A 27,531-nucleotide genomic window follows, 5' to 3' on the forward strand; every position below is an offset into this window, starting at 1 on the left:
ACCCAGTGAAAGGCAGAAGGTTGGAGGCCCACCCCACCAGTGGATACCCTGGGAACCAGGATACCTACACCAGGGAAGCAGGGTGCATCAGTATGAAGTGGTGTCGGAAACCGCAGTTGAACTCAGTGGAGGACTTTAGGAAGATGCCGCTGACTAAGAAGGTGAAAGTGTCTGGTGGACCTGTAAGGTGGATTCAAGTTGAAAAGTACCTGCTAGCAGAAGGAACAGAGTCTCTACCACTCAGGAGTGACCAGGAAGCACAAGAGACGAATGCCCACCGATATCGGGAGATGCAGGAGAGTTGACGATGACCTTGGAGCTGCAGCTGTGTGGACCAGGCGACACTGTGGAAGACCAGGAGCTGTTCACTAGCTTTCCCATGCCAAATGACGAGAGCTGAAGTTTCGTCGGGAGCACCAGCAAGCCTTGGCAACCGCAAACAACTTGGCACGCTAAAAAGGTGCAGAGTTAGGGCCAGCAAGGTCCAAGGCACTCACCACAAGCAGGGGAGTCGAAGTAGGCCCTGAGCAAACAGGGGAGCCCACTGGAGTCAAAGAAGACCCTCGAGAGGGCCCGAAGATCTCTGGAGACAAGAGTTGCTCAGCCTAAGCAACGGCCAGCTGACGCAGTCCACAGGGACTCGGTTCTGGCGGTGTCGATGAGGGATCCTGGCCTCGGTCTCAGTCGGAAGACAGTGCAGGCCTCAAAGAAGTTGCAGAACCACCTCCTGTGTTACTGAACCTGTTGGAGTCCATAGGAGCCCAGGGTCAGCAAATCGGTCAGCTATGTTGCGATGCCTGCGGATGCAGGGGAGTGACTCCTTCACTCCAAGGGAGATTCCTTCGGGTGTCTTTGGATGTCCCCAGGCCCTGGATGGAACCTGTATGGAGCACAGACACTGACGGTGCCGTGGACTTGCAGAACGAAGAGGTCAGGAGCAGACAGAGTCTTCCCGGTTGCAGTCTCGGTTCCCAAAGCAAAGTCAGATGCGGTCAGTACGACTCCGTCAGAATGTCCAGATGGTGAAGAGGACACCGAGTTTGATCTGAATCGAGTCCCACGACGAATCTAGGTAGCCACCCACAGGTAAGCCCTTAAGTACCCTAAGGAAAGGGTTGGGATGATTGAGGGTTCCCTCCCAGAGGAGGGGCCGGACAGTGGGAAGGATACTCCCATGTCCTTTTTCCAGTTTCGTGCCAGAGTGGGAGCCAGCGGCTCCCTGAACTGGTTTGAGCTGGATTATGCAGGGAGGACACCAAATGTGACCCTCAAGCAGTCTCAGTGGAGCTGGCAAGTGCCACCACCCTTCCCTAATACACTTAGCTGTGTATAGGAGGTGGTCCCACCTCTCTGTGACAGGATATCTATTGTTCTGCCTTCCTCTGCTCAAGCTTGGCTCAGCAGCAGGAGGGCAGAAACATGTCTCTGTTCAGCAGCAGACCTAGCTGGCAGTCTGGTTCTGGAAGACTAGTACCAGGAGCACTGAGGGCCTCCCGGAGGAGCTTTACAGTGCATAGAATCATACCTCCCACACCATTTACGGTGCGGGGGTATGATACCAAACATGACAGTGTTCGTTACAGCCAGTTTAGAGATGGTCATTGTGTAATTACGCATGGCCACTCTATGTGTTGTAATGGCTGATGCACGTACAACCCTGGAGAATAGCTTCCAAAGGTTGGAGGGGTGCCCTGCTCATAGAGGGGCACCCTCACACTTAGAACCGAGCACCCTGCCTTCAGGACTGAAAGGCCTGCCTTAGGGGTGACTTATGGGTTTAAGGTGCAGTGACCTCAGATATAAGAAAAATATATCTGTTGTAAGAGGTGATAGCACCAGCTTACACAGGCTGCAATGGCAGACCTGGTGTGACAGTTTGAGTGTTCTCTCATGGGTGGCATAATACATGTTTCAGCCCATGGGAGACCCCTGGTTTACCTATGCCCTGGGTACCTTGGTACCATATACTAGGGACTTATAGGAGTACACCAGTAGCCAATATGGGGAGTATCTAAGTACTTACCATAGCCAATTTAGGTGAGAAAGCACTGAGACTGGATCCCAGTCAGACTAGTCAGTAAAACATAATGACGCCAGCAAAAAGTGGGAGTGACCATGAAGACAGATCCTACTTTTCTAAAAAATCGATCTCTGTAAAAGAAGGCTGAAGTTGACATTGTGTGGACAGACGGCTTTTAACTGGTGTTGGAATCCAGTATTCATAGACAGTCTCCTATGAAACATACCGGCTATAGTCCACCTTATGCTCTATGATCATGCAGATGTGAAGGTAGGGATGGGAAAAAGGTACTGTAGTGGGAGTCCAAGGAGTTTTGATCTTCAACTTTATTAAAACAAACTGCATAAATCAGATCTGGCTGATCAAATTGCTGAATCCTATAAGAAGCGTGGTGGAGGTTAGCAGAATATACAACGAGTTGAAAGTGATCTGATGGGTCATTTGCATCGTGCTCCAGTCAATATACGAGCTGAACACCTAAACACAGGGAAAGCTAGACAAGCATTGGCATAGCCAATAGGTCTCGCCTTTGGGACCTTATAAGTGTTTAGCCATGCAACAGTTGATGTTGTTGCATCAAGGATATTGTGCTGCATAACTAAATATTAACAATGCGTGTTTGAGACTGGCACTTATTTTTCCTCAACTAACTGATGCAGAGAAAGAGAGAAAAACACAAAAGGGGAAACAGAGAAAAAGAAAGCTAGAACACCAGTGATAAAGAATGAAAGCCAGAATGAAAAAAAACATACTACAGAAACAAAGACAGGAAGTGTCTGGTGGTGAATTAGAGACATAGGTTACAATAAACACTACATAGTCTTGGTATTTGGCACCCCAAGCTTTCATAAAACCAGCTGCGATCTTAGGAACAAAAGCTTTGGGCCCAGATTTTTTATAAACAAAAAAAGCACTGACATGTTAGGCATTTTTACACATTGCATTAAATATTACACATTTACAAGTACAGTCGCAAGGATATTCTAAAAATTACACCGAATCACACAATATACACACAAAAGCAGGAGCATAGATTAGAATCCAAGAATACACTTTGGAAGTAGGCAGTTTAGCCACTGCACCACTTTCGTTAGTTTTATACCCATCAGTAGTTTTGCAAACTTAACTGCCTCAGCTGCAATGGAACAAGTTATTTTAGTAACTTATTGATTGCTGACACAAACTACACCTTTAATACTTGATTTTTTTGTGAAAAAAAATCTGTCACGAAACACATTTAGGGGCAGATTTATGTTGCACTTGCGGCACTTTTGCGCCGCCGTTGCGTCACTTTTGTGACGCAGCAGCGGCGCAAATCCTGCGCCATGGTGCGGGGCATTTACAAACGTGACGCATCTCCCAGATGCGTCACGTTGTAAAGCCCTGCGCCACATGTAGGCGTTCCAGGGCAGGTGGGGGCGTTCCGGCGCAGGAACGCCTCCTAAAAGTGGCTGAGTGAAATCTACAAGATTTCACTCAGTCACTTTTAGGCCCATGCTGCGTCAAAACCCTGCGCCTGCTTGAAGCAGGCGTAAGGATTGACGCAGCATTGTACAGATAGGGCCCCCCCAGATCATTGCTGGAGCTGCGTCGCGCTTGCGACGCAACTCCAGCAATGCGCCACTTTTCGGCACAGATGCGTCACGCGTCTGTGCCGTTTTTGCCCCATGGTGCGCCGCATTATAAATGCGGCGCATCCATGGTGGCGCAGCTGTGGCGCATAATAACTGGCGCATCCCTGCTGATATGCAGGGATGCGCCAGTCGTCATAAATCTGCCCCTTAGTTTTAAAAAAACACCAGTAGTGAAACTTTTTAAAAAGAAGCTAAGTTAGCAAGAATTTCTCATGGGCATATCACCTCGTTTTTCCTATTATAAAAAATTACTATTACTAAATTCTGATTTCAAAACAAGCATGTAGTCAGCACTAAAAAAAATAACTGAGCAATATTAAAAAATATATATATATATAAGAAACCATTATATCGACCATAAACTCACCAGTGCTCGGGCTTTAATTCACATCCCTTTCTATGATTCGAGGCGACTGTGATAGACTCCAAATACGCCTAATTCGTTTTGCAAGCAGCAATAAGTGTTTTGCCTTGACACTTCTGTATTTAATTTAATTAATCCTGTCAGACTTCCAAAGCTAAGCCTACTAGTAGGGTGACTAAAAACAGATCAATAATTCTCACAGACTTTAAACAACTCAGGTCTGCATTGCAGCGCTTCAATAAACACAGATTTGGTGGACTGAAATACCTCACCCAGGCCTGTTTTCAAACACAATAACACCCGTTCTGCATTCTCAGAATCCTTGGATATAAATGGACATCAATTCTTCAAAAAGGTAAATGCCATTGTGTGTTGCACTAGGGCGCGCGCTAGGCTGGCCTTGTAATTGGCAGTAATGAAGGCCATATGCACATCCTTGAGCTGTCCTGCTCCCTGCATCGCTGGTCCTAAGAACCCCATGAAAGAAGCGACAATGAACCAGAAGCACCCACAACAAGCATTTACAATGCAATAGGTCTCGCATTTACGCGAGTTTGAGCTATTCACATTGCAAATAACAATGCCTTTTATTTGTGTTTTCGTTTTTCAAACATAAATAAAAGGCATTGTCATTTACAATGCCAATAGCTTAAACTCGCGTAAATGCGAGACCTATAGCATTGCAAATGCTTGTTAACCCCTGTTGACACCCGCAAAGCTCATCAGCATGTGCCCATCATACAAAGCACTATCTGACAATCGCATGTTAAACATTTTGCAGCAATTCTATAGTTTCACCGCGGTTGTAAATTAAATTGTAAAATAAAGTTTATATTCTGATTGACGCAACCTTAAAACTGGGGCCCTGCAAACGGTGTGCAAGGTCTTATCTGAATCTGATTGTCTTTTAAACGTTAGGTATCGTATGGTACTATATATTAAATAAATCAATTTGTCACAGTGGCTGCTGTCATGAGCAGGCATTCCAACCCTGACTGATCATTTCCATTGCGGCATACATAATGTGCGGAGGTGTTGGTTCGGGGTCTGCCACAATGGTGGTTAGAGGATTTGCAGGTTAGTGGCATGCCGGGATCCAGGGCGGACGAGGTGACAGGAGGTCTATGTGGGGAAGAGGGTCGGTTTATGGGCAGGTCATAATAAAATGGTGTGAAAAGAACGCAAGGTTTAGGGCCGTAAACAATAGCGGTGGCCAGTGGTAGAAGCCGCGCTAATGGGGCAGCACGCGGGTAGCGCTGGGAGGGCCGCATCACTGGATCAGGGGGCAGGATAGAGGATACTGATTAGGGCAAAAGCGCGCCAAGGGGAGCGGTGGGCAGTAATTTAGGCAGCTAAGGAAGAGGTAGCGAGGGGTCTGGTTACAGGGTGAGTGGGGGGGGGGCGAGGCCGTCCAAATGAAGGAATTTATCACAGATAAGGAGAACAGGGTGGGTGATGACTATAATCCAGCAGGTGGTCCCTCACATGGGGTCTGTGCGGTATGGGGTTGGCGCCATTCCCACAATACACAGACTAATTGAATGTTACAAACATAAGGAGAATACAGTTTAGGAAACGGACATAGCGGCCAAGGTTTTGGTTTGCTAAGTGTGACATTTTCCGGTGGGGTTGTGAGTGACGTGTTAGCCGCTGTGAGTGCCGCTGTCCGGCGGGCAGGGGTCGGGCAGTGAAGTGGGTTTGTGAAGCGCTCTGACACCTTCGGGTAAAGTCCGCGCTATATAAAAAAAAAAAGCATAAATAAATAAACACAAAGAAGGCATAGGTTGCACAGATTGCCCCCATTTGGCCGGCGGGAGGCTCTGACTGCTGCAGGTCGCCAGAGATGGAGGGGCACTGGCCCGGTGGTTTGTGGACGGATTGTGGTTTTGGGAGTGTGCAGTGCACCATTGGACAGTTGGGTGCTTTCTACAGAAGTGTTTAGCCCCCTCCTCAGTGATGATTTGGTGGTACCTTGTCTCTGGTGAAGTCGCAGCGCGACGGGAGTAAGGTTGGAGGGAGAAAAAGCCCGCCAGGGGGAGCGGCGGAGTGGGGGTAGGGGGGCACTAACTTTGGCAGCTAGTGAAAGGAGGGAAGGAGCCGTCCGAGGAAAGGAATTTCTCAGATAAGGAGAACAGGGAGGGCCGGCTATGGCCTATGGGGGCGGGCTGGCAAATTTGGTCGGCAGGGGTGGGCGGGGGCTGCTCCACCAGGCACAGCGAATAGCGCCAAATACAAGTGTTTTGGTGGGGTGGGACTGCGGGAGGAGTTGGAACAGTTGGGCAGATGTGACATTGTAGTTAAGAAGTTCAATTGCGGAATGGTTAATTACCGAAGTATGCCTCTCGACTGTGTGAATGATCCAGTCCTCACGTCGGCAGCCAGAGCTTAAAGAGAGGACAAAGTCATACACAAACATACATGCTACGTTTTTTTAAAATATCGGAGCCTTCACAGTCATCGCCATGAAACTTTACCAAATGTTTCCAGCCTCTTCCGGTTCTGCCGGCCTCCAGGGGTCCTCTTTAGAAGTATTTGCTTCAGCCCTGTACCTTTGTGACCGGATGGAAGGAAAAGGCGCCAGTGCTGCAGCGAGTCTACAGCGTGTCTTGCTCACGCTGCCTGCACGCGCCAGTAGGCTCTCTGATTGGTTAACAAGGTCTACCAATCTGAAAGCTTATTTGGTAGTTGCCAACCAATCAGGGAGCCGACTGGCAGAGAGCAGACAGCGTGAGCAAGACACTCCGTAGAGATCAAAGACTCAGACTGTGTTCGTGGAGCGTGGCGCACGCGCACTTGGGGGCGGGGGATCGGACCCTTTGAAGTGCTCCCAAAAGGCGGATTGTATGGCGGCACGATGCGCGTGATTGTGCGCATGCTAGCAAGGCAATCCGCTTTTTGGGAGCACTTTTCAAACCCGCTCTCTATAGTCTCGCCTCGCGATCGCTTACGCGATAGCAAGGCGAGACCTAAAAAGGATGTGTGCTGCCAACTTGCACATTCTAATTAATAAAAAAACGAAACCCAAACATAACGTGCTTTGTTTCCCTTGTTTAATGAGGACCTTGTAACAGCACACACGGTTTACGTCGATGTGGCCTAACTGCCAGAGTTGCCGACTTTGGAGCTGGGGAACCTGGTTCGAGTCTCGGCGTGGGCTCAACATCCAGGGATTCCCCGTTCCTACTAAAAACGAATGCGTCCTTGAGTAATGTAACTGGTGCTCATCTAAAGCACTTCGACACCTTCGGGGCGCTATATAAAAACTGCAAAAACAGCAAAAATACATTGACTGTAATGGTGGAGATTTACACGGGCACTCTGGGCAGCATTTCCACTACCGTAACCCGGCCCGCTTACAATGCAGTGTCAAACGATACAACTCACGCGTGTGCATATGCGCAGGCTCAATGACAAAGAGAACATAAAGCACACAAACACAAATGCACACAAACACGCGCAATAAACCAGATTAATAGTGAATATGGGCTAAGAGGCGCTACATGACTGACAGATTACTCGGGGTCCATAACAATGTCATTCATGCCAGCAACACAGCACAGCATTACACAACGTGGGAACGGATGCGGCTGTCATCATGAGCGCTGCGGTGTCCTATTGAGGGAGGGAGTCGGAGAAGGGAGGGTGTAGAGGAGAGGATTAAAAAAAAAATTACATCGCGCTTTATAGTGCAGGTTTTTGTCTTTGGGAAACCGAACACCATCGGAGGGTTCTCATGGAAGTTTACAGAGTAGTAAATAAAAACTATTTCAATACAGTGCCGGTAATCACATTTTGTATAAGATTTGTGTCACCCACATAGACCCCCTTCAGGATCCATCACTCTGCCTCTATTCTGTGACCATGGTGCGCATTAAAGAAATAGCCATTATCGTGTAACGGATATAGAACAGATTCAGGCTAATAGATGTGCAGAGCACTCCCAAAATATTCAGGGTACAGCGGTGCGAGTCTGTGAGCTGTTTCCAAACCCCCATCCTCGCCTTTGTTCCGCGCACATCAAGGCAGCGCTCCCGTGCACATGAAAGGCCCTGCACGTGCCCGACTCCCGCCTGCCTTCAAATCGTGATGTTTGATTGCGAGGCGCTTCGTAGCAGTTTGGAACCGGCAAGAGCGCGACAGGAGTGGACTACACGCCCCAGAAGCATAGCGCGCACTGGAGATCCCGCCCACTTGACCCAGGGCACCGTATTTCAGCGCCTCGCGCCTCCCGCTTCGTGGGACGCGCTTCGTAGCAGTTTGGAACCGGCAAGAGCGCGACAGGAGTGGACTACACGCCCCAGAAGCCTGAGGGGCATAGCGCGCACTGGAGATCCCGCCCACTTGACCCAGGGCACCGTATTTCAGCGCCTCGCGCCTCCCACTTCGTGGGACGCGCTTCGTAGCAGTTTGGAACCGGCAAGAGCGCGACAGGAGTGGACTACACGCCCCAGAAGCCTGAGGGGCATAGCGCGCACTGGAGATCCCGCCCACTTGACCCAGGGCACCGTATTTCAGCACCTCGCACCTCCCGCTTCGTGGGACGCGCTTCGTAGCAGTTTGGAACCGGCAAGAGCGCGACAGGAGTGGACTACACGCCCCAGAAGCCTGAGGGGCATAGCGCGCACTGGAGATCCCGCCCACTTGACCCAGGGCACCGTATTTCAGCGCCTCGCGCCTCCCGCTTCGTGGGACGCGCTTCGTAGCAGTTTGGAACCGGCAAGAGCGCGACAGGAGTGGACTACACGCCCCAGAAGCCTGAGGGGCATAGCGCGCACTGGAGATCCCGCCCACTTGACCCAGGGCACCGTATTTCAGCGCCTCGCGCCTCCCGCAACGAGGGACGCGCGCGGGCGTACGCCGGGCTAAGCCCGGGCAAAGGGCGGGCCCTCTGTGGCCCTCCGAGGACCGCTCGAGGCCGGGCCGGGCCATCCCCTTTGGGTGCTGCTCCCAGAATCCAGTAAGCGTTTTGTGACTGTGTGATAGTTCTTGTGAGCTGTGTGTGCCTCCAGGTTTAGGGGATTGGCGTATATTTGTTCACCAGCCCTGCAACCCATAGCCTGTTCATTGTGCAGTAGCTGTGTTATTCACCAATGCCACTATGACCAAACAAAAGTCAATCATGGATAACTATCTGGTCAAAGTTGTAAGCAAGATAAACAGTGACCAGAGAAAATCCTTAGGGCGAGATAATTTGTCTGACCTGCCCCTGCCCCTGGGACTCCCCGAAGAGGATACAACTGACACTGTTGAGTCTGTGGTCACCTATCGTAATTCCGAAGTTTTATCTATAGCAGTTTCTGATGCCTCAGCTGTTTGTGCCCCGATTGAAGATCTATTAGTAGTACCGGAGGTTGTCCCACAGCAATGCCCGTTGGCCCCGCGTTCAGTGAGGGCATGCAGAAAAGTAATCACCAAACGGGGAGGAAATACTACCAGAAGAAAAGCTGAACCTGCACCCAAGAACTCCGTCTGTGAAAAAGGGACCCTGGCTAAGGACAATTCAGTTACTATTAACACCGAGCAATTCAATCTGCTAGTTGGTAATATTGAGAGCAAATTTGAGCTGATTGTTAAGCCATTAACCACCAAAATAGACGAACTTACAGCCGAAGTGACTAGATTGGGGAGTGCCCTAGACAGGCTTATGACTAAGATGGAACATCCTGGGCCTTCAGTGAAGGATGGTCCTAGAGCTGAATCTGCCCCTAAACCGACTAACAAAAGCGCCGGTTCTGTGCAAATAGCTACACTAGGTACACGAGCAGGTGGTCGGGCAAAGCAGGTCCAAGTAGCACCTGCACCGGCAAGTCGGAGTGAATTACAGGCTTGTAATACAAGCACTACTGTGCAGGAGCCTGTAATGACTGCTATACCAGTTAGGGAAGCTGCACCTAACAACAACCGATCCGTTGACCTCCCACCTGAGTGTGCACCTTACGTTGTTGTCCTATCCAACGTCCCCTCCTTAGATCTTGGCCGGACTAGAACCTCCTCAGAGTCGCAGGACTCACTAAAAAATAAAACAACTTTCCGGCTAAATAGGCACTGTGGGTTCCCGGTTAAGTTCTTTGATCAAATTATAACTACAAGAAGGGTTAGCTGGATTGGAAATACAAGAAAGTCATGTAGGGGGGACTGCGTTATTGTTAATTTTCAACACCCTCAGCATGTTGCGACGGTCTTGTTAAGAGCAGCCTCTATATCACAGAATGAGACTGACATAACTGTACGACCTTTGGGTTATTTTTACAACCATCTTAGTAAGTCGCCCCATGCTACTAACAGGGATAGAGCCCCCCCTTCTAATCATACCATTAACAGAAATAGATTATTATCCCCCAATTACGGCTTAGTTTTTGAAATCCCTGTTCAGAATAGATACCAATCCCTGAGCTCCTTAGATCAGAATGACTGACATCAGAAGACATTCAGATCCCAGGCGACCGTTATTTCTAGTGGTCTGTCTAAACAATCTAATGTGTCAAAGTTAGCTCATGAGGATTCCCAGATTAATGATAACCTGGGAACCATTAACAGTGGATCAGTAGTAGCAAATGTTATTGGGGGTAATTTGGAATTGATTAATGATGTAGCTAGAAGCTTGGGTGTGTCTGTGAATGAACTATGCTGTGATGGAGACATCTCCAATACTGCCCAAGATGAGCTTAATAACTGCTCCCACAGGGGTATCTCTATTGCTAGCTGGAATATAGCCGGTTGGGCCTCTAAGGAAAACAACCTGGGATGGGAGGTCCTGATTAGATCACATGATATTCTTTGTCTCCAAGAATCTTGGTGTACTGCTCAACCTTGCTTTGATGGTTATATATGTTATAGCTTAGATACTACTGAGTCTAGACATGGAAGAGCAAAGGGGGGACTGCTTTTTCTTATATCAGTAGACCTTAAGCTGACGGTTGTTAAACATTTAACAGTTGGTACCCATTCCCAAATTCTCTGGGTGCGACTACCAGAAGGTTTTGAAGCACTTTTAATAAATTTCTATAACAATATTTTTAACAATTCCCGGCACAAAGTAATAGCTGAGCTTGATAGTGCCCTCATGAAGCTTGTAGCAGAAGCAAAATGCTTTCTTACTCTTATTTGGTTAGGTGATTTTAACTCTACAATATGCAGTCTGTCCTCCTCTAGGGCTTGTGGGGTACAAAATAATAGTGGCGAAAATAAGCCTCATTTCCCACATAACACCTATGGGGAGGCTATTAATAGTATAATGGCAACTTATGATTTAGAGCTGGTGAGGCCTGATGTAGAGGCCAGTGGTCATTTTATCCCTACATTTACTGGGAGGAATGCCAGTTCTAGCATCGACCATATTCTGGTTTCATCTAGTCTAGTGCCCCATTGTTCGATCAAGATAAAGGACGCCTCCAGCCTGAGTGATCACAATTTTATTACCATGCGAATTGAGTCATGGAAATGCAGAGACCAGACAGCGCCAAGAACCATAGCTAACATTGAACCGCATAGAGCAAATGGAACTAGGCTTAGGTGGAAAGGGGAAAAATCTGCAGTAGTAGTGCCTGTAATCATATCTAAAAACTTGGAAGATATTAATACCATTTTAACACCAGGGTGTTCATCTACCTCCGTTGTGACTAATTTTATTAATATCAATATGATTATTAATAATATATTGACGGAAAATAAGCCGGGTATGAGAGGTAAGGGTAAGGGTTGGTTTGACCATGCTTGTACAGCCCTCTTTTCCCAACTTAAAAAAGTGTTAGCCCTTACCCCAAGGGATAAGAATCTAGTCACACTTTTACGATATGATTACAAAATGGCACTTACTAGAAGGAAAAAAGAACTACAGCAGGAAGCCTGGGATAACTTAACACAGGCGGCAGAAACCTTGGACAGACGCTTATTCTGGTCTACTATTAATTCCCCCTTCCTACACGATGACATAATCCCCCAACTCTCTTCTCATGTGGGGAGTGAGGCTTGGGTGTCCCATTTCTCATCTATTTTTCAAGATAGTGTCTCGACTGGCAACGAGCAAAGGCATTGGCCCATGCTTCCACTAGACATCTCCCTAGGTGAGGTGGAATGCAGTATTAAGGCTAACAAGGGGGGAAAGGCCCAGGGGTCCGATGGAGTCCCTATCGATGTTTATAAGGCCGAACCGCTGATTTGGGGACCGATACTTACCTTGGTCCTCAATGCAGCGGTAACCACTTTGATTCCACCCACATGGGGAGACTCAATTATTGTCCCTATCTATAAAAAGGGGGATAAGGCTTTAGCTTGTAATTATCGACCGATTAGCCTCTTGGATTCATCGGTGAAGATTATGAGCAGGGTGCTGTTGTTTAGATTGGAAGCGTGGGCAGAGGAGAATGGGATTCTTGCCAACTCCCAATACGGTTTTAGAAAGGGTCGTGGGACTTTGGATCAGTGCCTGAACTTAGAACTATTAATCGGCAAGTATACCAAGGCTATGCGTGGCAATCTGTATCTTTGCTTTGCCGATTTAAGTAGCGCTTTTGACCTAGTTAATCATCCGCTTCTCTGGTCAGTCTTGTTAGAATTAGGCGCCCCCAAGGAAATTATTTTCTTCCTTGCTAGATTATATAACAAGATGCAAGCAAGCGTTCGATATGGGGTCAATGGGGAGTGTACCCTGAATTTTAGTGTGAAACGAGGAATTAGACAGGGCTGTGTCCTCGCCCCTTTGCTGTTTATTTTATTTATTAACGGGGTGGATACCATCCTGAAAACAGTTAAGGCTGATGCTCCTCAGGTTACCGGGATTAGTGTGCCAGTTCTGCTCTACGCGGATGATGCTGTGCTCCTATCTCGGACACCTATTGGTTTGCAGCGCCTGATGGATCGGTTTTCCGAATTTATAGGGGAGAGGAAGCTATTGATAAATAAAAGTAAAACTCATATTATGATTTGCGGGGCTAAGTCTAGCAAGAATCACGCCTTTTTTATAGAAGGAGTGAAAGTGCAGCAAGCAAGACATTTCTGCTATTTGGGTGTCACTTTCTCGGGCGACGGTAGTTGGGCCCAGGACTTAATAAGTGTAAGAACTAAAATGGCCAAAAGTTCCTATGGCATATTTAAATTTGCCGCAAAAATAGGGGATAGACGAATAAGAGATATGATGGAGATATACAAGGCCAAAAGTGTCTCCATTGCCCTATATGGGGCAGGGTTGTGGGGTTACTCTAATGTTGGTTGTCTTCAGAGGGAAGAAAACACCTTCCTCAAGAAACTAATGTGTCTTCCTGCTTCTGCCTCAACAGAGTTAATTCACAAAGAGGTTGGGGCTGCCTATTTGAGTGACCTTGTTTCACTTAGGCCTTTGTCACTTTACAAAGCAATCTGGCATAAGGAAGAGACTGAGTTCAACCAAATCGTTATCAAGGACTGTCTTAAATTAGATAACTGTATGAAAATCCCATGGCTTAAGTATGTTGTTGAGAGCTATCAGGCTATTTTTGGGTTGAACTTGTTATTGGATTTTTATTCCCCACGAGTTCTAGTCAAACACGACATGAAAAAATCCTTTTTGTTGTCTAGAACCCAAAAACATTTAGTTGAGTCTGGTCCCTCTACTACTGTTCAACTATATAATAAATATACTGAAAATGAGGGTTTTCAGCAGTACTTGAATATGGTAACCCACCCAGCGCATAGATTTGTCCTAACCAGATTAAGGTTAGGAATGGCACATGTCTTGGTGGCCTTCCCCCAACAAAAAAGATATCCTGTTGGCCCTTGCCCGTGCGACGGACACTCCAAACAAAGCAGTATGCACTTTATGCTTATTTGCACTCTGTTCTTGAATGTAAGGATTACATTTTTAAAACCTATGTTTTTAAAATATGGTATTTTTAATACAGAAGATGCAATGAGGTTGCTTTTTAATATGAATTCCCCTGATATATGTTTTTATACTGCAAGTTTTATTTGTAAATCTATTTATTATAGGAAAAGTATGATCTTTTAAATGTGTTTCTTTATTAGTTTGTATCTTTGTATCTCTGTGTTTTGCTGTGCGCTTTTATGGTCATTATATGTTATGAACCGAATACAGCTTCATGAACTGAACTGATTGCGAGGCTTGGCCTCGCGCGGTTGGCGGCAACCTCCCAACACGGCTGCAAGAACTCTAAGGCGAGCGCAAGAGGAAGGTGAGCGCTAACAGCCTGGGCGGGGCCTCATTCTTTCAGCATATGGCTCTTCGTTTGAAGCCTTTGATTTTGACTGACAGGCTTTCTTCCGCTGCAAGTTGGTTGGTACTAATTGGGAGCAATACAGAAATGGCGGAAGAGCTCCGCATAATTGGCGCTGCGGTGTCCTATTGAGGGAGGGAGTCGGAGAAGGGAAGGTGTAGGGTAGAGGATTAAAAAAAAAATGACATTGCGCAGCAATGATTGCGGAGAGGTGGAGCGAGTTTTCAAAGTGCTGCTGGCGGCTGGCTGCGCGCATGCACGCTCGCGTGAACACAAGCGCTAGGCCAGCCAGCAGCACTTTCAAAACTCACATAGAAAATGTCTCTCCGAGCAGCGCATGCGCGCTGACTCAACAAGACCTTTGCTGCAAGAACTCTAAGGCAAGCGCAAGAGGAAGGTGAGCGCTAACAGCCTGGGCGGGGCCTCATTCTTTCAGCATATGGCTCTTCGTTCGAAGCTTTTGATTTTGACTGACAGGCTTTATTCCGCTGCAAGTTGGTTGGTACTAATCGGGAGCAATACAGAAATGGCGGAAGAGCTCCGCATAATTGGCGCTGCGGTGTCCTATTGAGGGAGGGAGTCGGAGAAGGGAGGGTGTAGGGGAGAGGATTAAAAAAAAAGACATCGTGCAGCAATGATTGCGGAGAGGTGGAGCGAGTTTTCAAAGTGCTGCTGGCGGCTGGCTGCACGCGTGCACGCTCGCGTGAACACAAGCGCTAGGCCAGCCAGCAGCACTTTGAAAACTCACATAGAAAATGGCTTTTCGAGCAGCGCATGCGCGCTGACTCAGAGAGACCTATGCTGCAAGAACTCTTAGGCGAGCGCAAGAGGAAGGTGAGCGCTAACAGCCTGGGCGGGGCCTCATTCTTTCAGCATATGGCTCTTCGTTTGAAGCCTTTGATTTTGACTGACAGGCTTTCTTCCACTGCAAGTTGGTTGGTACTAATCGGGAGCAATACAGAAATGGCGGAAGAGCTCCGCATAATTTGCGCTGCGGTGTCCTATTGAGGGAGGGAGTCGGAGAAGGGAGGGTGTGGGGGAGAGGATTTAAAAAAAAATGATATCGCACAGCAATGATTGCGGAGAGGTGGAGCGAGTTTTCAAAGTGCTGCTGGCGGCTGGCTGCGCGCGTGCAAGCTCGCGTGAACACAAGCGCTAGGCCAGCCAGCAGCACTTTGAAAACTCACATAGAAAATGGCTTTTCGAGCAGCGCATGCGCGCTGACTCAGAGAGACCTATGCTGCAAGAACTCTAAGGCGAGCGCAAGAGGAAGGTGAGCGCTAACAGCCTGGGCGGGGCCTCATTCTTTCAGCATATGGCTCTTCGTTTGAAGCCTTTGATTTTGACTGACAGGCTTTCTTCCACTGCAAGTTGGTTGGTACTAATCAGGAGCAATACAGAAATGGCGGAAGAGCTCCGCATAATTCGCGCTGCGGTGTCCTATTGAGGGAGGGAGTCGGAGAAGGGAGGGTGTGGGGGAGAGGATTAAAAAAAAAATGACATCGCGCAGCAATGATTGCGGAGAGGTGGAGCGAGTTTTCAAAGTGCTGCTGGAGACTGACTGCGCGCGTGCACGCTCGCGTGAACACAAGCGCTAGGCCAGCCAGCAGCACTTTGAAAACTCACATAGAAAATGTCTCTCTGAGCAGCGCATGCGCGCTGATTCAGCGAGACCTAAAAAAAACAATTGGCAAATGTCATTAGTTTGCCATTAAATCTGTCTCGATACAAGCGTTGAGAAAGGTCTTGACCATAAGGGGACAGTTGAATACACCCGACAGAACGTTTAGAAAGAGCAATACTTAGTCTAAAGTAACGCTTCTGGAAAATGGCAAATAAAGTGGATATTTAATTTTTTCACCAATAATTCGAGCTAGAAGACCCAAAGCATACATGTCAGTTGTCAAAAATAAAAGGGTGGAATATTTTTATTCAAAGAACGTCGAGTATGTAGAGTTTGTCACTTCCATTCCAAACTGTTTAATGTGACAGCAGCGATGCTGCAAAGCAATTAAAATACTTCACACTGCCAGCTCCTGCAAAATCACATATTTGTTAAAGTGAATTTGCGATCAAGGATATTATAACCGCCCACAGCGTTAGGATTATGTCGGTGTAACAATTTAATTCATAGGACTGTGATCATTTAGCACGTCAATTAGTGCTGGTATTATATTTTATTGTATTTCTTTTTTTTTTACAAGTCAGGTCACTGAGCCGATAGAAGTGGGCAACATCTTGATAATACCTGAGGAAATGTGCCCAGATGACTGTACCTTCTGTAGTTAGTACACTCCTCCATAAAGGTCCCAAACAATTATACACAATATTTACAGCTACCAAACTAGAACCTCCGGTGCAATTTTGAGTCCACTCAGACCAGTTTTACTTTAAGTTGGCATTTTTTGCCAATATTCATAGGCTTTCCCTTTTCATAGAATAGGTTCAGATTGCGGAAACATGAGTTCTACATTTCACCCTAGGTGTTGAAAAGTCTTTGGCTAGAATTAAGCAGGGATCCTGCACTCTGAAAACCATTGCGTCTATATATCGTTGTTATGTTATTCGTTTTAGGGGATGCAAGATCCCACATTACAGGCCGTATATTCGTGACACTCACTGACACCAGTCTCATGAAACGCCAGGTACTTCATCACTGGCTGAAATGGATTTGGCTATGTATATTCTTGCTATGGTCTGTGCATATTGAATTATATAAAACAATAGGATGACACTTGAAAGTCATAAGGTATACTTTACTCCTTTTGGATCTTGTAAACAAGCTACAGTGACCTCGAGAGTGAGGCATGACTGCTATGAGCCAGACCTGAATTGGTGATAATGGACGTTCTCTTGTGTCTCATCATACTTTTCCTTCAATACAGGGCAAAGTGGAGATGACACTTGAAATCTTGACAGAAAAAGAGGCGGAAGAACGGCCTGCTGCCAAAGCGAGGGATGAACCAAACATGAACCCCAGACTGGATCCACCGAAGTAAGGAATTATAGATCATATGTAGGCAACATATAACAGTAGAGTATACATACATGAAAATTCAAGCACATCTGAATGGGCCTGACAACTCTGCACTCACTGCACCCCCAACTGCTGTGCCGTTAATGTAATTCCCCCAAAAGTAAAATAACAGTATGTTTATTACCCCCTTCAAACCCCTTTTTATTCCCGCACTAGATTTCTGCACTCAGCTGTGTATGGGAGGATAATTCCTGTATTGTAAAATCTCCTGCTCGTCCCGAGCTGAATGAGACAAACAACTCTAAATCCACCTTAATCTTGACATGCAGTTTACCCTGCTATTCCAGTAATGGCATATTGGGATTCCCCACACAGCGTTGCCAATTTACTTTATTGGTCACCTGCAGCAGCACATAGAATTCCATTACGCACATGAACACAACTTTCTCAATGCACCTTGCTCCGGACCTGCAGCAACCCCTGTTATTCAAGTAGTGAGACCAAACACAGTATGGTAATGCATCTCGATCCCACCCTGTAGCTCGCATTGCCATTCTAGTACTTTGGCCCGAAGATAGCTACATTGGACTCTCTGCCTCACTTTAGAAAGCACCAAGGGGCAAATTATCAAGAAAGGGCGTTACAATTATCGCTGCTTTAGGGACAGAAAACTGCCGCTAAAGCGGCGATAATGGGCTTGATAATATGCCGCAGAGAATTCCAATAGAAGCCCATGTTCTGGGGTCAACATGGGCTTCTATTGGAATTCTCTGCGGCATATTATCAAGCCCATTATCGCCGCTTTAGCAGCAGTTTTCTGCCGCTAAAGCGGCGATAATGTTAACGCTGTGCTTGATAATATGCCCCCAACTCTGTTAGGAGACAGCTCTTGCCATGCCCGTGAAGACTCATAAGGTCTTAAATATTATGTGGCATCTTCTGCTCCCAGTGACTTTATTATTTATGGGCTGGTTTGAGAAAACAGGGTTCGTTCCCATCCTTGACACCAATACCGTAGAGATTTAGTATCATGTACATTACATTATACATTAAACAGGATATATGTGACGGATAATGTGCTGTATTTATAACGGCAGTGCTTTGAGACATGTCACGGCATTCAGTGTCTTTGACTCTAAAAGTAACAGATGTGCTGTGTTGCCCTATCTCCATTGTAACCAGGTCTGGTGGCTCAGTGGACTAATTTCTCCACTGCAGGGGCCTGTGTTCGACCTCATGGTCACAAGTTCAAATCCTGGCAGGTCCACTCAGTCTTTCATCCATCTGAGGTTGATAAAATGAATACCATTGAGTTGGGTTACAAAACACATCTGTTATCCAGCATCAAGATATCTCCGGGTGAACGTGCACTTTACAAATACATATTAGATTATTGACCACCAATTGAGGATTGCCTGTCAAATGCAGGAATCAACTTTGCCATTATGCTTCACTTTTTTCAGTTGTGCTGTAGCCTTTTCTTAATTGCCGCTTACCGGACTTGAATGTGCGCTTTTTAGGTCAAGCATAGGCGTACGACATCTAGTATACTTTAGTATACATCTCTGTGGGCCTAAAGCCAATCCCAAGCTTTTCATTTCTTGGTTACAGTGTCCTTCAAAAATCCATGCTTGCCTGTGGTCAGTCCTGCCTCTTTGTCCCTCCTTTTTAGGTCGAGGACGTCCGGTCTGCCGAAAGGCAGAACCGGAAGTCGGAGATTTAATGACTTGGAGAAGAGGGGCTTGAACCCGCCCCTCTTCTCCCCTGTTCTCCATTGGCTGGCCTCTTGAAAGCTGGCCAGCCATTGGAGAAGAGGTCAGTCATTCCGATCAGGCCCCGTCTTTTTCGGATCGGGGGCGTGTTTTTTGCAAGAAGTCTCATTCTCTCCTCCAGCCAATGGCTGGAGGAGAGAAAAGACAAACACGCCCCCAAATCCGAAAAGGACGCTGCGTTTCTCCGAGGCATTTCTGCTCTGCCTCGGAGAAAGGCGGTGGTGTGCTCGTCCGCTCCCCCTGCGTCCGGCTGCTGCTCTGGTCTCCTCACCTCTCCTCACCCTGTCCTCTCCGTTTCGGGGCACTTCCCCTTTCTCTGCATGAAACTTCTCAACCTCCGATCAGCGCTCCAGCCGGCCCACGGGTAAAAGCCACAGAGGAGAATTTGCGAAAGTCTGCAACCGGCTCTTCATTCCAGTAATACCCCCACAGCTGCCCCCTCGGTCCGGGGTCAGGACAGAGGAATATTGTACTGGCCATGAAATTAAAGGGGTGTGCTCGTCCGCTCCCTCTGCGTCCGGCTGCTGCTCTGGTCTCCTCACCTCTCCTCACCCTGTCCTCTCCGTTTCGGGGCACTTCCCCTTTCGCTGCATGAAACTTCTCAACCTCCGATCGGCGCTCCAGCCGGCCCACGGGTAAAAGCCACAGAGGAGAATTTGCGAAAGTCTGCAACCGGCTCTTCATTCCAGTAATACCCCTACAGCTGCCCCCTCGGTCCGGGGTCAGGACAGAGGAATATTGTACTGGCCATGAAATTAAAGGCGCCTGCCTTTTGCACCCCGGGCTTTCTAAATACAGGTCAGAATGAGGAGGTATATAATGCGGCTGTGTGTCAGCCCGGGACCCGTCGCCCATTGCTAACAGGCTTCTAGGCTGAAAATGTATGAGATTTTGAAAAAACACAAGCAACGCCGCCCCGACCCCCACCCTCAAAATGGTGCACTTTACATTTGTGTAGCGCACATTCTTCAAGCACTTTTTGTAAGCAGCACTTCAAATTAGCATCATCATTTCTTTAACTGCTAAGGGCAAAAGCAGTGATCCAAAAGGAATGTTCTAAACCAGGCGAAACCAACTAAAGCATGGCGCACGTTTATGAGCTTCACGCTGAAAGTGAAAGTATGAACTTAAGTGCGCCGTGCACAACAAAAGAAAAGCACGGCCACTTTGTTTAAAGATACTCCTTGGCATGCCACGTTGTAATAATTAAAATAAAGCGTGGTGCCTGTTTCATGAACGCACTGCTGAAAGATAAAGTATGTTTCAAAGCGAGCCACAACGCACAGAACAAAAGCAAGACCGGCCACTATATTTAAAGAATACAAAGCAGGGTGCAGCGATGAGAGCTGGACAAGCCTGCAGCTATTTACGATGGCATTAAGTGTTGTTGGGGAAGGCACAGGAGATAAAGTGAAGTGGATGGAAAGTGAAAGCCGGCATGGTGAGGAAAGTGGTGCGGAGAAGAGTAGAGTAGCATAGAGTGCTGTGGAGCAGAGTAGTGTAGGATGCAGTGACGTAGAGTAGTGGTAACGGTTTTCCTTTTTTGAGTTTGATGTGTAATGGCACTTGCACTATTCATGGCACGTGCATTCTGTTCTGTACATAATCTAAGGGGCTTTGGTCCAGCTTCCATCAGTCATTGGCTTAGTTGGCTCAATACTGTCCAGCCATTGGTTAGGAACATTGTTAATCACTTTTTTTATTGGCCGACGGGAGTATTTAGTACTCCCTGGCTTTTAATTGGCTGTTTTGATTTATCCTCTGCATGATGACCTATTTTACAGCTAAAAATTATAGTCTGTAATCAGATATTTATTTTATGTCATCCATGCATTGAATACTCAGGGCAATCCTTCCTTGATTGTTTTGCTCTGCAGTTGGCACTTTTGATGCTTTTGCCAGTGCTTGACTGCAAGGGTTGAACCTATCAGGCTTTGCCAATGTTTGTAAATATATCTGTTGCGCTGAGCTGTGGACCTGTTTATCAGACTCCGAGCTGTGGAGCTGGTTGTCAGATTCACAGCTGTGGAACTGTGTTTCAGACTCCGAGCTGCGGAACTGTGCGTGAGACTCCGAGCTGCGGAACAGTGTGTGAGACTCCGAGCTGAAGGACTGTGTCAGACTCCGAAGCTGTGGGACAGTCTGTCAGACTCTGAGCTGCGGAACTGTGTGTGAGACTCCGTGCTGTGGGACTGTGTGTCAGACTCCGAGCTGTGGGACAGTGTGTCAGACTCTGAGCTGTAGAAGTGTGTGTCAGACTCCGAGCTGTGGAACTGTGTTTCAGTCTCCGAGCTGCGGAACTGTGTGTGAGGCTCCGAGCTGTGGGACTGTGTGTCAGACTCCGAGATGTGGGACTGTTTGTCAGAGTCAGTGCTTAATTCTGGCAACACCTCCATCACTTGCACAGGGACGTCCACCATTTATAACCTCTCACCACCGCCCTTGTACCCCTCGGACAGACAGGCAGCACTCCCGTGTTCCTTCCCTCACACCGCCCCTGCCTGCACCCCCGGCCGCTGCTTCCAGTCACTCCGTCCCCTTGGGCTGTGAGTCTGTCTCAGGCTTTGCGTAGCCCCTGCTGGACACATGGCCGCTCCCCCCTAATTACTAACTGCTGCTGCGCTTGGAGGGTCTCAGGACTTTAATGAGCCCTGGAAATGAAGACAACAAGCATTTACAATGCAATGGTCTCGGCATTGGTAAAGTTAGAGCTATTGGCATTGCTCATGACATTATTTTTGTTTATGTTTTTGTTTTTAAAACATTTAAAGAAACGGCATTGTCATGAGCAATGCCAATAGCTCTAACTTTACCAATGCCGAGACCATTGCATTGTAAATGCTTGTTCCTCCAAGGAGCAGGGGCTTAGTACAGTATCATTATACATTGTTCTGTGGATCTGCTTGTAGAGGGGACTATTTTATTATATTTTCAACCTCGTGTTACACGGTGGGTGCTCAGACCTGTAGCTGCTTACATTTTATTGCAGCATTCGTCCCTCCTAGTTCCTGCCATGTGTCTGACATTCTTTTGTTTTCTTTCCGAAGTCAGCTCCCAGGCTGGCTTGTTTACAGTTTGCTGGAAAACTGTGGAGTGAATGGGGCAGCCTATTTTCTCCTGTGGATGCTCAGCAATATCTTTTCATGTAGGAGCACGTTTATTTTTGTCATGTGCAGCTTACAGAGGCAGTTCTGATTTCTGCATGTGAATTTGGTTCTGCTCTTCTTGAAAAGGACACATTGTGTTGCACATGCTTCTTCGGAAGCATTAACTTGTTTTAAGTTTTTTTAATTGTTTCCTGTCTTGGCTTGTTTTCGGAAGTGCATTTTGGATAATACTGATGCTGGTTTCTCTATTTCTATTCTGATATTATTTCTCAGAGAAGATAGAAACCTTCAAAGGTTGTGTTTTCTCACATATAAGATAAAAGTAATTTAGAGTGGCTGGTAATGGAAAATATGCTTTATTGTTACATTCAAAATAAAACTGGGCATCGTCTGTCACCTCTAGATTTGAAAGCTGCAAGACTTGTGCCTGACTCAATTTTTTTCAGAGCCTTTCTTATCTGAAAGAAACACGTTAGTTATAGATTCCTTACCTTAGAATTACCCCCAGGCGTCAGACTGGATCTGGAAAGTTTTTTCGTCAGCAGTACCTCTGCGCGTTGGAAGGTGGCGTCGGTCGGCTCCGTGTCCGTCATTAGCATTGTGGTCGCTGGGATGATGTCGCGGTAGCTACTTAGACGCCGCCCTCACGCGCTGACATCAGTTATTTCTTTTTCTGCGCCAGTCAGCACAGATCCAGGAAGAGCAGTATCTCCAGTCACTTTTTGACTGACTTTTTTCTTGACTTTTGTCAACTTTTTTTCTTCAAGTCTTCGACTCCTGGTGCACGAGGGATGCCCGGCTTCAAGCCATGTGGATGATGTCGGTGACGGATCCGCACCATGTGTGTCTTTTTTGCCTGGAGCGCGACCACGGCCCCAATACGTGCTCCGACTGCCGGTTGATGGCGCCGAAGGCTTTCTGGGAGCGGTCCCGAAAGCTGCTTGAGCACCGGCAGTCAGCTCTGTGCCGTTCAAGGTCCCGGTCACGAGGAAGATTGAGGGACCGGTCGAGGAGCCACCACCATTCATCCAGGTCTTCGAAGTCTTCGCATTCGGGGTTGGGTAAGTTGAAGCATAAGAAGAAGTCAAAGAATCATTGTCGCTCTTCGACTTCTCCTCGTCAGCTGACCGACCAGACGAGGAACGCGGGTGGTGCCCCTCCCGCAGCTCCACGCGTTTCCCTCCCTTTCCAGGACCTGGAGCGACTCCCGCCCAGCTTCGTACATTCTATGAGGTGATGCATGTCATCTTTGGGCAGCCCGAACCCGCCGGTGCGCCTTCGGGCCCTGTGGACTTGGTTGGGGGGGCCTAGGCCTTCTCCAACGGCGGCTCCGGCCCTGAATCTGCAGACCCCCCTTGGATCCAGGCCTGGATCCGGATCACCGCCGGTTGACCTGATTACGCCTCCACCGGCGCCGCTTCCTCCGGCACCACTACCGTGTTCAACGCCGGTCGGCCCCCCGGCCGGTGTCGACCACGGCCTCCATCCTGACGTGGACCCGGAGCCGGACCGGCATCCCCTGATGCCGGATCCGGCGCCAGGGGGGGTTTTGTGCCCCTGTTCACTCCTGGGGTCCCTTTTTGACCAGAATGGCACCCAGAGGATAATGGGGAGGGGTCAGGTGACACTCTGATTGACCAGTTGGACAGTGAACAGGAGAGAGAGTAACTGGGGGATGCCAGTGGTTTGTACACCTCCCCTGACCTTGGCATGTTGTCTCCTCCTACAGTGGCTGCGGAGGAGGGAGCATCACACGCAGTGGTGTTGCATAGGGCGGCCGAGGCTCTCAACCTCGAGCTTCCTACGGTGGCGGTCAGCACTAACCTCCTGACAGAGGTGCTTCAACCAGCTGCGATCTCTTCGGAGCCCTTGCTGCCGTTTAATGAGGCCCTCACCGACGTCCTTTTGGGCACGTGGTCCAACCCCAACACAGGGTCTCCCATGGACAGGATGATTGCCCGACGCCAGGGTGAACCCACTTTCCTCTCCCAACACCCCACCCCGGAGAGCTTGGTTGTCCAAGCCTCCACTTCCAAGAGCGCATTCTCTACCGCCCCACCGGAAAGGGAATCCAAGAAGCTGGACCATCTAAGAAAGAAAATGTTCTCTTCTGCCAGCTTAGGACTGCGGTTGGTAAACATAGCATGTCTCTTGGGCCGTTATTCCCAGTTGGTGTGGGATATGGTTGCGCAGGTGCTGCCTCAGTGTCCGGAGGAGGCCCGGGCAATGCTATCCCAGGCTTTCACCACCGGGAGGGATGCGGCGAAGTTTAACATCCTTTGTGGGCGGACACCGCCAACTCTCTGGGCAGGACCATTTCATCATCAGTAGCACTTTGTCGCTACGCCTGGATGAGGTTGAATGGCTTTTCAGGGGATGTCCAGAACACCTTGATGGACATGCCCTTTGATGGCCGCTGCCTTTTTGTCGACATAGCAGACAATGCCCTAGAGCGTTTCAAGGACTCACGGGCTACGGCCAAGTCCTTGGGCCTCTCCACCCGCCCTGATCAGTCTGCTTTTTGCCCCTTTCGTGGCTACGGAAGGGGTGCCCTGCTACGTCCCACCCAGAGTCACAGGCCGCAGCAAGTTACCCAACCTTCGCGCAGCTGGGGACGTGGGAACAACCATCGTGGTTTCGGGGGCCAGTCCACCAACCCCCCACCCCTGTGCAGCAGCCTCCAAACCCTCCTAGTCCGACCTTTCAGGCCCATCAAATGCCAGTGGGCGGCAGGATTCGCCATCACCTCCCCCACTGGCGCACCATGACGTCGGACAGGTAGGTTTTGCAAATAGTCCGAAGGGGCTACTCCCTCCCCTTTAGACTACCCCTCCAGCCATGCCACCGAGATACCACTGCATATCGGAGGATCATCTGGCCCTTCTCTAGCCGAAAGTTACGGCTCTCTTGGCCAAGGGAGCCATCAAGCGCGTTCCTGTCCCAGAAGTAGGTCGTGGTTGTTACTCCCACATCTTTCTGGTCCCCAAGAAGTACAAGGGCCTGCGTCCTATCTTGGATCTAAGGGACGTCTACTGCTTCCTCCGGAAGGAGAAGTTCAAAATGCTGACGCTTGCTCGGGTTTCGTCTGCCCTCGAACCGGAAGACTGTTTGGTAGCGTTGGACTTGCAGGTTGCTTATTTCCACATATCCGTCCTGCCGTCCCACCGGCGTTACCAACGGTTCACGGTAGGCCACGAGCACTTTTGTTTATTGTGCTCCCCTTTGGCCTTACCAGTGCCCCTTGGATGTTAACGAAAGTGATGGCGGTAGTCGCAGCTTATCTGCGCAGATCAGGGGTTTCAGTCTTCCCCTATCTCCACGACTGGCTGTTGAAGGCGGGCTCGCCCCAGGCAGTCGTCTCCCACCTCCAGAATACAACCGACCTCCTGCATTCGCTGGGGTTCTCCATCAATGGGCCGAAGTCACACCTAATTCCCTCTCAGAAGCTCCTCTTCATCAGAGCGGTTCTGGACACCGCAAGTCCGGGATATTCAGGCTATGATTCCGATCTTTCAGCCTTGATCCCGGGTTACGGTCAGAATGACTCTGAGGCTGCTGGGCCTCATGGCCTCCTGCATCCTACTGGTTGATCATGCCAGGGGTATATGCGGGATCTGCAGTGGGACCTGAAGTTCCAGTGGGCTCAGCATCAGGGGAATCTATCCGATTGCGTCCAGATCTCGGAGGGGCACTGCACAACAATTGCAGTGGTGGCTCACAAACCGGGATTGGGTCAATGGCGGATCCCTCTCCCTTCCCCAACCAGGTCACACTGTGGTGACGGACGCATACCTTCTAGGATGGGACGGCCACATGGGAGAGGCGGATATCAGAGGCCTCTGGTCTCCGGCGGAGTCCAGGCTCCACATTAACCTTCTGGAGCTCCGGGTGATTCGTCTTGCACTGAAAGCATTCCTTCCCTCTGTCTGGGGAAGAGTAGTGCAGGTCCTCCAGACAACACCACCGCCATGTGGTACTGCAACAAACAGGGCGCAGTGGGGTCGTGGACCCTATGTCAAGAGGGCCTCTGCCTCTGGACATGGGTGGAACATCAGGGTATATCCCTGGTGGCTCAACACCTGGCGGGTTCTCTGAACACCAGGGCGGACAAACTCAGCCACAAGCGCATGATGGATTACAAATGGCGTCTTCACTCAGAGGTGATGCAAGGTCTCTTTCAACAGTGGGGAGAGCCTTTGTTAGATCTGTTCGCCAGCGAAGAGAATGTGCAATGTCAGCAATTCTGCGCGTTGGAATTTCCAAGGCGGCACTCGCTAGGCGACGCTTTTCGTCGCAAGTGGAGGTGTGGTCTGTTGTATGCCTTTCCACCTATACCACTTCTGCCCAGAGTGCTGAAGAAGATCAGACGCAACCGGACCCAAGTCATTCTTGTGGCTCCGGATTGGGTACGAAGAGTCTGATATCCCGAGCTGCTCAACATGGCCATCGATCCTCCGATCAGACTGCCTGTTCGGAGGATCTTCTGTCGCAGCAGCAGGAGACGGTCCTCCCCCCGAACCTGTCCAGCCTCAATCTCCTTGCGTGGAGATTGAGTGGCGGCAGTCTGTGATGTAATCTTGGCAGCCAGGCATCCCTCGACTAAGGCGGTATATGCCTGCCGGTGAAACAAGTTTGTGGCATGGTGCACAGCAAAGGCTGTGGGTCCCCTTTCTGCCCATCTTTCTAAGGTTCTCTTGTTTCTTCTTTCTTTAGCCCAGCAGGGCTGTGCTCTGGGCACTATCAAGGGCTATCTATCGGCCATCTCTGCCTTCCTTCGGCTTCCAGATCAGCCTTCCCTTTTCAAGTCCCCGGTTGTAAGTCGCTTCTTGAAAGGCAAAACTCATCTCTTTCCTCCTTTTCCCTTCGTTATGCCTCAGTGGGACTTGAACCTGGTTGTAACTTATTTAATGTGCGCTCCCTTTGAGCCGCTTCACAACTGTCCCTTAAGGCTCTTGAATCTCAAAACTGCGTTCCTGGTGGCCATCACCTCTGCTAGACGTGTGAGTGAGCTCCAGGTGCTTTCTTCTAAGCCTCGTTTTCTCTCTGTACATCTGGACAAAGTTGTCCTTAGGACTCGTCCATCCTTCCTGTCCAAGGTTGTCACTGCCTTCCACATCAGGCAGATTATCACTTTGCCCACCTTCTTTCCTCCTCCGGATCCTTCGAAAGAGGAAGAGAGGCTCCACCGTCTGGACCCAAAACATGCGCTTTCTTTCTGTCTGGATCACACAAAACAATTCCGGGTGGATGACCATCTCTTTGTTGGCTATGTGGGTTCCAAGAAAGGTCGGGCCATACACAAGCAAACCATTTCTCGATGGGTCGTTCTGTGTATAAATGCTTGCTATTCTCTGGCTAAAAAGGAGCCTCCAGTGGGGCTACGCGCCCATTTCACCAGGGCGACGGCAGCCACTACTGCCTTGGGAAGAGGAGTTTCTCTACATGACAT

The 27,531-nt window shown here is 48.7% G+C and overlaps 1 protein-coding gene across 1 annotated transcript in view; it reads left to right on the forward strand.

Annotated features, from left to right (window-relative positions):
- The window catches only part of LOC146784224 (myoferlin-like), a 3,625,175-nt gene that overhangs the window by 3,408,985 nt on the left and 188,659 nt on the right, over nt 1–27,531 (forward strand). The window contains exon 29 of the mRNA XM_085634512.1: nt 17,112–17,221. Coding sequence (XP_085490638.1) covers nt 17,112–17,221 — 110 coding nt within the window. The remainder of the gene's footprint in view (nt 1–17,111; nt 17,222–27,531) is intronic.

This window comes from Triturus cristatus, chromosome 11 (assembly GCF_964204655.1).
Source record: "Triturus cristatus chromosome 11, aTriCri1.1, whole genome shotgun sequence".
Lineage (NCBI taxonomy): Eukaryota > Metazoa > Chordata > Amphibia > Caudata > Salamandridae > Triturus > Triturus cristatus.